The sequence below is a fragment of the Corella eumyota genome, chromosome 4 (genome assembly GCF_963082875.1).
Source record: "Corella eumyota chromosome 4, kaCorEumy4.1, whole genome shotgun sequence".
NCBI classification, from domain to species: domain Eukaryota; kingdom Metazoa; phylum Chordata; class Ascidiacea; order Phlebobranchia; family Corellidae; genus Corella; species Corella eumyota.
This window is the reverse complement of record NC_137493.1, coordinates 14,403,459-14,413,090: the sequence shown is the minus strand read 5'-3', so window position 1 is coordinate 14,413,090 and position 9,632 is coordinate 14,403,459. Positions and strand designations below refer to the sequence as shown.

The window sequence follows — 9,632 nt, the reverse complement described above, 5'->3', positions numbered from 1 at the left end:
ATTGTCCGAAATACGTGCAGGGTACGAATTAACGTTTAAAAAACGATTCGCTTAAAATGAGGTTGAATTTTTAGAGCAATAATTAGGTCCAAGTTATATTCTTCGTTTTTTGATAACACTTGACGCGTTGCGTGGCTTTTTAAAATGTAACGTCTTGTTAAACAATCGTTAATAGTTTTTCGCACAAAAAACGAGACATTTTTGATTACTTTAAAGCTGTGTTATGTATTTAAAAAATTGCGCAATAACTAAACGAACCCGAAGGTGAAGTTTACACATTGCCAAACATGGGAAGTTTTTGTTATTAAATGCCCTATAGCAGGGGTCGGCAACCTTTTTCGCACTGTGGACCGATTTAAAACTGGAATCTTTTTCGCGGACCAGCCTTTAAACATTTTTTTGGCATTTTCGGGTGAAAGTAATCAATTAGTTTAGCTAATAATGATGTTTCAAGGGACGCAAATTAGTTTAAAGCAATTTATTCCTTCATCAAATCGATAAAAAACATTTTTAAATGTTTCTACGACAAAATAAGCTTACAAATAAAAAAAAATACGTTTCTGTTTCTAATCATTAAACCTGAAAAAAATACGGCCCGGTAACGTACTGCTCACGGACCGGTACCGGGCCGCGGCCCGGCGGTTGCCGACCGCTGCCCTATAGTACTACATTCACACAGGATTATATTGGTGTAATTATAAATGTGTTAAACCGGTTAAAAATAGATCGTAACAATACACAAATATACACGAAAGTATTATTATCGCTTGAACTTGTTTGGTTGATTCGCTAATTCTAATATATTCGTAAAAAACGATTCGCTAATTTAAAAAAAACGATTTGCGTTTAGCGAATAGCGACCCGTTATTTCGTTCCCTGACGTGGTAGGCTAAGCGTAGTTATATATATATATATATAAGTTACGTATGCGTATGCAAGACTAGAGTTTGAAATTACCTAAAATTAACAAACATTTCTAATAAAAATCTTACCTTGCAATCCCAATCAACACCCCAAACAGCAAAGTCTTTAGCAATATCATATTCTTCAACTAATAATAACTTACAATGTAAACAAACATTTAAGCGTGCCAGCAAAAACAGCGGTTCTACTGATTTAAAAAACAAAATCTTGTAGCAACTGCATTTTATAGGCCAATATTTTAGAAAAAGGGGCAAAAATAATATTAAAAAGGGTTATGTAAAGTTTAAATTGTACGATAATATGCTAATAGGGTCATGATATATTTTATACAAAGAAAAGAAGGGCAAACGCTAGTTCAGATTTTCTAGCATGCTGTGAACGTTATATTAAAAGCGTTGATGACGTTTTTGTTAATGACAAACACTCAAATAAATTACCAAATGCTAACTAAGTTAATATTATTTAAAAAAATCAAGATTTTAAACATTGTTATTTAAATATAATACTCAATCAATTTTATTTGTGTTAAAATAAATTACATTTTTGTTTGATTTATCTGCATGTGTCAACTGCATATGACACTATTGTTGTTTAATTAGAAGTTGACGAAGACACATTAGGCACAGCAGGAGATATTCGTTGCTAAATAACTGTTTTTGTTTTCAGAAAGAATTTGACCTGCTGCAGGAATTACGTTGTTAGAAATCGACTTTTTTTCAGTCTAAAACGTACTGGGTTCGATTCCAAGTGCTTTTACATCGTAAGGGAACAAGGGGAAAAAAACGCGGAAATCCCGTTGGTTGTTTATTTAAGAATGCTGTCAATTAACATTGAGTCAATTAACAATAAAATAACATTGATTAGACAATTTTCATTAAGCCCAGATTACCCTAACTCTCTTTTGGCTAATGCAGTTTAATTTTAAAAATAATATTGACTTAAATACAAATAGACAGTCAACGGATTTTCCGCGATTTAGTTTTAAGATTCCGTCTCTTCTTTTATGGCATAGTTTATTTTTCATTTCCTCAAATTCCGCGTCCCCTATATCGTAACACTAATAAGGTTTAAAAATGGGATGGCACTTTGATTGCCAATCAATAGCAGAGTATAATTTCAACATAAGGAATATAGAAAAAACAGCGCCAAATTCGATTAAAATTAATATTTATTAAAGTTTTTAACACTAGTATTGGATCAAATCATAATATATGGCTATAACTAATATATTTGATTTTAATAACTTTCGAATTAAATAAATATTTAACATTTACTGGTTAAATGTTAAAACAACCGTCCTATGGGACTATACTCAAGTACGGGATGCGGGATAGTGCGGGGCCGTATTTAAACGTTAACAAAAATTCGTGGGAAGCGGGAAGGAACGGCATTTTTGTATTTTACTGCGGAATAAATGCAGTATTTACCTCAAGGTCTTAGGGATAATGCGGGATTGACTTTAAAGGCATAGGAATGAATAGAATGATGCTAAAACGACTATAAAGTGCAAGGAAGATTGGGGAACGGTATAAAAATCCCGTCCCTTTCCGCATTCAGCGTCTTTTTGTTAACGTTTACATTTTTTCCTGTTAACGTTTACATTTTTTTCCCGTCCTATGTATTTCTTTAACATGAACTTCAAAACAAAACTAAGCTTTTCATTGCTTTTATTTTTTGTTGAAAATAAATAAATAAGAAAAAGAAGATCACGTGACCACTGCGTCACAAACAAAAGTGTTTGGTTTTGAACCAAAATAACATTTTAACACGATCATCAAAAACATTTTTAGTTGAGTTTAACAAAAAGTGGGATTTTTGTAAAAAAAAATAGCCCCAACATAGTACCATATTAATTTATTTTAAAAAATAAACTAAAGCAGTTTTATTATCATACCATTAATAAATATTTAGACATCCAAATTTTTGTCTTCAATATTGTTTGGTTTCGAGACAATAAATTTAATATTTTTGTACCAGAAATTAATCTGACGAAGTAGTTCAATGTTAGTAACGAGTTGGGATTTCGCAAGATTTTTTTCATTTACTTTTTGCTGAAAAGAAAAAAATTTTAAACATTGAAAACTTAAAATTTTTTTTTCTTTATGATAATATTAATGGTAAGAACACTTGCTACACCAAACATGAGGTCGTAGGTTCAATCCCCACTGATCTCATGTTGTAGTGCCCTTGAGTAAGGCGCTATAAACGGTATAAACTCCTGCTGAGACAGCACTTAATCAGCAGCATAATTAATGAGCATTTACAATTTATAATATTCCAAACTGCCACAGGCAACTCGAGATTGGGTCGGAGTAACTGATGTTACTCTATGTTTAAGTCGCGCATTCGACTTTCCCACATCGAGGATAAAGATATATACAAAAAACTAAATAATAATAATGAAAACTTTAATAAATTATATTATTTAAACCCAGTTTTAACAAGTTCTAGTTACTAAAATCAGTTAAAAATTTTATATTAGGTTTTTATTACTTAATTTTGGATTTTTTTAAGGCAATTACAATTATTTAAAAAAATTCAAATTTTACCAGCATTGGGAATCAAACACAAAACCACGTAGTTAATAAATTATAATTTACCGAAATTACTTACTGCAATAATTTCGGTTAGCTCTTTCGTCTTTTGTTGAATATTCGATTTTTTGGTTCTCAAAGTTTTAAATTTTAATTGAGCTTCTTTTAAAGCCATTTCACGTTTTGAATTGTAAGCGAAGTAAGAATGAACAATCGACATCAAACCTGGCCACTGGGATGCAGTAGAGACATCAGAAAACTACAATAGTTTAAAAAATGGTTTAATATTTGGTTGAATTGGAAAAAATTTTAATGGTTTATTTTAAAAAAATGGTTTATCATAAAATATGTTCTTTACTAAATATTTATTGTTGGTTTAAAAATGGTGCAATCAGATTTGGTTAAGGAAATGGTTGTATTAAAAAATGGTTTTGTAATGGCCAATTTAGAAAAATGTTTTTATTGATTCATTTAAAAAATGGTTCTTTATTGATTGGTTTAAAATGATGGTTTATTGTTGATTCATTTATAAATGGTTCAATACTAATTGGTTTAAAGATGTTTTTTTATTGAATGGTTTGAACAAGTGGTTTATTATTGACTGGTTTAAGAAAGAGGTTAATTTTTGGTTGGTTTATAAAATGATTATTAGATGGTTTAAAAATTGGTGTGTTGTTGGTTGATTTACAAAATGGTTTTTATTTTAAACACCAATAAATTTTTTCCTCACCTTAACTTTACACTGATCACAGATCCACATCACAGTCGGAGTCCTCTTCAGAGGAGGAATCAAACATTTTCTGTGGTAAACTCTCGAGCAAGTATCGCACATCAATACCTCCCCCGCTTCACCACAAACTGTACAAGAGTCTTCGTGAGAATTCTAGAATTTTAAAATTATTAGTAAATACTTAAAAAAATATTAATTTATTTTGGCTATGGTTTACCATAGTCCCCCTTGAAAAGTGGTCTGGTCCCCCCTGAAAAATGGTCTGGTCCACCCTAAAAAATGGTCTGGTCCCCCCTGAAAAATAGTCTGGTCCCCCTGAAAAATGATCTGGTCCCCCTGAAAAATGGTCTGGTCCCCCCCAAAAAATGGTCTGGTCCACCCCAAAAAATGGTCTGGTCCCCCCTGAAAAATAGTCTGGTCCCCCTGAAAAATGATCTGGTTCCCCTGAAAAATGGTCTGGTCCCCCCCAAAAAATGGTCTGGTCCACCCTAAAAAATGGTCTGGTCCCCCCTGAAAAATAGTCTGGTCCCCCTGAAAAATGATCTGGTCCCCCTGAAAAATGGTCTGGTCCCCCCCAAATAATGGTCTGGTCCCCCCTGAAAAAAGGTCTGGTCCCCCCTGAAAAATGATCTGGTCCCCCTGAAAAATGGTCTGGTCCCCTCCAAAAAATGGTCTGGTCCCCCCTGAAAAATGATCTGGTCCCCCTGAAAAATGGTCTGGTCCCCCCCAAAAAATGGTCTGGTCCCCCCTGAAAAAAGGTCTGGTCCCCCCTGAAAAATAGTCTGGTCTCCCCTAAAAATGGTTTGTTCCCCCTAAAAAAAGGTCTGGTCCCCCCTGAAAAATGGTTTGATCCCCCCTGAAATATGGTCTGGGCCCCCCTGAAAAATGCTCTGGTCCCCCCTGAAAAATGGTCTGGTCCCCCCTAAAAAATGGTCTGGTCCCCCCGGAAATATGGTCTGGTCCCCTTTGAAAAAGTACTGACTAGACCAAGCATTTCTTAGAACTATTTAATTTTTAAACCATTAAATAACAGAAGTATTACAATAACTTACCGAGTTAATTGGAGTAATTGATCTTCTTTCATTCGGAAAATTATTTGGTTTTAAACCCTCAATAATTTTGTTAACTTCATCAGAAACTTTTACACCACTCTGAAGTTGAATTGGTGACTTTCTTCCGGTACCTTTAGGTCGCCCTAAAATTTTGATATTTTAGATTTAATTTTTTAGGGCAGTTTTATTAAAACAATCACGTAACTTATGTTACTCAATTCAAAAATCTCTTTGTCAGTTCTAGAAAGTATCAACTTAATCATATTCCGTATTTTTATTCTACTAATTTTGGTTTACACAACATGTGTACCTTTAGCGCTTTTACAGGATATACCCCTGCCAAAATAATATGTGTTGCAATGTTCAATGCTTTTAACCTCACCAAAAAATTATAAACTTATGCTTTCTAGACAGTCAGTTTTTTTAAATTGAAATCCTTTAAATTTTTTACCTCTTGGCCTCTTAACAGGCAAATCTTCTTCCATAACATCATCATCTAAAACTCTTTTATTAAGTTCATTAGTTGTGTCTGAAACATATATGCCGCCACTGTATATGGGGTTAGCACATGTTCGTCGTTTTCCGTAGCGTCTTGTCCGAAATTTTGCTGCTTTTGCGTTGGTCACCAAACCAAGTTGCATCAAAAACATGTTTTTCTAAAAAAAAATTGAAATTTTTTTAAAATTAATTTTTTTTGTGAATTAAATGATTTTTTTAACGAATAAAATGTTATGGAACCTCGGGAACTATATCCTGCATATCTTGCAACATGTTTTCATCCCTTCGAGAATAGTTTTGCAATTTTGTTGGGGATAGTTTATCTAAAAAAAAAACTTGATAAAAATATTTTTAAGTTAAAAAATACACAATTAGAACTTTTGTTTAAGTATGATAATAAAATTTAGTTAACTATATTCTATTTAAATGTTGTCATTTTTAGTTTTTTATTTTACAAAAAAAAATTTAAAAACCTGTTGAGGACTTTCTTCTAGATGCGGTAAACCCAAAAGTTGGACCTAAAATAAAAAATAAATTTTTAAATTTTTTTCGAAAACACAAATAAAAATGACAATTTTTAATAAAATTTGCTTACTTTGACTAGGTGATTTTTGTGATAGTCTACTTCTGCTTTGCTTTAATTTGGCCGGTAATAAACTTTTAGTTGAGGTGTTATTGTTCAAAAAAACTTGACCTAAAATAACAAAAATTACTAATTAAGAAAAAAATTAATTAATAATTTCACCTAAAAATTATTTAATATTTTTTTTTGTTTTATTACCAGTATTAATTTTGTTAATTGACTTGTTTAATAATTGCGGTTTCAAGTTAGAAGCTTGGGAAAAATTTGGTAAAATTCTAAAAACAAAAAAAGGGAAATTTTTAAATTAAAACGTAACAAAAATTGACTACTACTAATTTACATGAAATATACTAAAATTAATTCAATTTATGAAGAAAAATATCTTTTAGTATTTTAATTAAATAAAGTTACCTGAATATTTGTGTTTTATTAGAATGGGAAACTTGGATTCCTGTTTGTATTAAAACAATTGGACTAATTGTGTTTGTACTAGTTGAAGGTACTTGCTGAAAATATAATTAAATAAATACAGTCAAATTATGTCTATTAAATTCTATACCTATTTGTAATAAAATACCTATTTGTTCTTTTAAATAAATAGTTGTTTAAAAAAAAAATTTTTTTTAAATTTCACAAAACATACGAAAAATATTATATATATATAATAAAATTTTCTTATGTAAAGTGGTTTGAGTTAAATTTTACAAAACAAACGCATTATGCTACTTACCCGAATTTTAACTTGGCCGTTCACAATTCTAACTCCATGCATTGGACCTATCTGTGAACCCAGTGGTAACTTCTTTAATAAAAACTTCTCATTTTGCGCTGGAAAATTATCCTTTTCTATCTTAACTTTCACTTCATTGTCAGTTTCTCCATTTTTTAAATCATTTTTTTCAATTTTTTGTTCGCTTTCTTCAACAGAATTTGTTCCGTTTAATAGTTCTTTTTTAAATTTACAAAGTTGATCTTGATCATTTAGAGTTTTTTTAAGACCATTTTTTAAATTCAGTTCCGTAGTTTCTTTTTCTAAAACAAAAATAAAAAGTATTTAAATTTATTATTAAATTAACTAAATTTAATAAAAAATTTTTAAAGCTATAATAGTTTAACTTTTTATTTTGGTTAAAAATATCCTTTTTTTAATAAAATAAAATTTAAATACGTAAGTAAATAAATTTAGTAAAATGTTAAATGTTATTAATAATTTATAAAACTTGCCCTGATTTGAAGTTGTGTTTTGGTCTTGTGTCTTTTCTTTGCTTATTTGTTTTTGTACTGCACCAAGTTCGGCAATATGTCGTTGAATTTCTTTCAATTTTTTGCGTAAATCAGCATCCTAGTTTTTTTTAATTAAAAGGTAAATAAATATTTTTTTAAATTACAAAAATATAAATTTGATAGTTACCCCTGGCGTGCTTTTCAGTTGTTTCATTAAAATCTAAAAATAAAAAAAAGAAGACTTTTGTTATTTCGAAAACCGATTAGTAATTTAATACTGTTTATTGCCCAATTAACATAAAGTAACAGTTAACAAAATAACACTACAAGTATTTTTCAATTGCAACTTATTCAGAGTAAAAAATCATTTAATTTGTATATATATAGGGTATTTTTAAACTAACAAAATTACTTTTTCATCAAAAAAATAAAATTTTATTTGATCGATTGTAGACAAACATCCAGGTATAGTAAAATGTGTTTAAAAATTGTTTTGGATAGTTTAAAATAGCATTTTTATATACTTTATCGAAGGCAACTCAAAATAGAGATATTCATCTATAAAAAATATAAGTTTGGGGATATTTATTAAAGAAAAAAATGATGTTTTTTTTAATGGTAATGGCAGTTTAGGTTTGTGAATTTTTTATAAATTAACAATAAAAATATTGAATTTTGTTACGTAATTTGTACGTGAATTTTTTTACGCACGTTTTGTGTACATTTTAGCACGTGACTTGAACAGAGCCGGCAGCTATTACGTCACTTTGTAACTAACCAAGCGTTACGTGTAATAGTCATAAAAAAGCTGTCCCCTTTTTCTCTTAAACCGAGCTTCGTATACATTTGTACACAAAAGTGAATTAAAAACCTTTCAATTATAAACAAATACAAAACTTTACTAGTTTTATAATTTGTACATACACATAATTTAATTTGCGTAGAATATTTTACGCAAAGTTCTGTTTTTAATTTATTATTATGCTGCTGGACTATAGGGTTGTAACGTACTTTCGAGTACAAAATGTGCTTTAAAACTAAACAGGCCAAATTAAATATGCCTAAAATTGTCAGACCAATATTACAAAAGCCACTAATATCAATTAAAACTTGTCTATTCATATAGTTTTAAACAAGATTACTTGGCTAATTTACGTTAAAAACAGTCGTATATATACCCAGCGATATAAACATTAAAAAAACGGTTTTATAACATATTTGTTTTATTAAAGTTTACATACCTGATGTTGTGCTATATCATCTTTAAGTTGTTTTTGTACCCCTTTTAGGTCCATTTTCTTTTCTTAAATTCTATTTTAATTAGGAACAAAATTACGTGAAAAGTTAAAACAGGCGCTGGCGACTCGGTTATAATAATTACCGATCGACTAAATACAGCACACACCAGCATTAAAAGGAACAACGCTTATATTCATCCGCGCGTAACTTTTAACTTCGTTTATCATTTAATAAACCGTTTATGAGTATTATTTTGACAAAAAATAACTTGGTAGTAATATAACTTACACTAAAATGGCAATAGAATATATCTTGTGTTTATATTCAGAAAATTGTAAGTTTTATTTTCAATTGGCGGAAGTTCATTAAGTTTATACCCCTGCGAAAAAACGACAAAGAATTTTTTTATATTGTTTAAAAAACATGTGGTTATCAAAACTGTATAGTTTAACTTATACAATTGTGTTGAACTAAATGTGAGTTTGTAATTTCAAAAAAGAATATTGATGTTACTTGATTTTTTGTGGGTATGCTCTACTTTCAAAAAATTAGTCAAGTATTTGCCGATTTGGTCTGATGATATTTCAATACGCATTTATTTGACAACTATTTGTTTATCTCCAGTTAGAGTAATTTAACATAATTACATATTCTGTTAGTACAATAATTATTTATTTTTAACTAATTTACATACACTTAAAATATTTTGAACATAGTTTTAGTTATACTGTTCGTACCGCTAATACTAACATGTTTAACTTTATTTATTACGGGTATTTAATTTAAAGCTAGCAGCATTTCTTTAGTTATGCATTTGCTGTTTATAAATGCACATTTGTCTTGCATAA

The 9,632-nt window shown here is 29.8% G+C and overlaps 1 protein-coding gene across 2 annotated transcripts; it reads right to left on the bottom strand.

Annotated features, from left to right (window-relative positions):
• Positions 1 to 2,709: 2,709 nt before the first annotated feature.
• LOC145750571 (uncharacterized) lies at positions 2,710 to 9,447 on the bottom strand. 2 transcript variants are annotated; one of them, XM_082566638.1, is made up of 15 exons: positions 9,073 to 9,447; positions 8,787 to 8,856; positions 7,733 to 7,765; positions 7,546 to 7,663; positions 7,052 to 7,353; positions 6,733 to 6,827; positions 6,520 to 6,596; positions 6,334 to 6,432; positions 6,212 to 6,256; positions 5,979 to 6,061; positions 5,692 to 5,896; positions 5,241 to 5,383; positions 4,189 to 4,341; positions 3,538 to 3,717; positions 2,710 to 2,975 (listed from the first exon to the last, which is right to left on the bottom strand). In XM_082566638.1, exons 2-15 carry the CDS (start codon positions 8,838 to 8,840, stop codon positions 2,832 to 2,834), a joined length of 1,731 nt encoding a protein of 576 aa, XP_082422764.1. In that variant the 5' UTR covers positions 8,841 to 8,856; positions 9,073 to 9,447; the 3' UTR covers positions 2,710 to 2,831. The 2 variants fall into 2 exon arrangements, with proteins under 2 accessions (XP_082422764.1, XP_082422763.1); XM_082566637.1 differs by lacking the exon at positions 9,073 to 9,447 and having other exon boundaries at positions 8,787 to 8,964.
• Between the last annotated feature and the right edge of the window lie 185 nt (positions 9,448 to 9,632).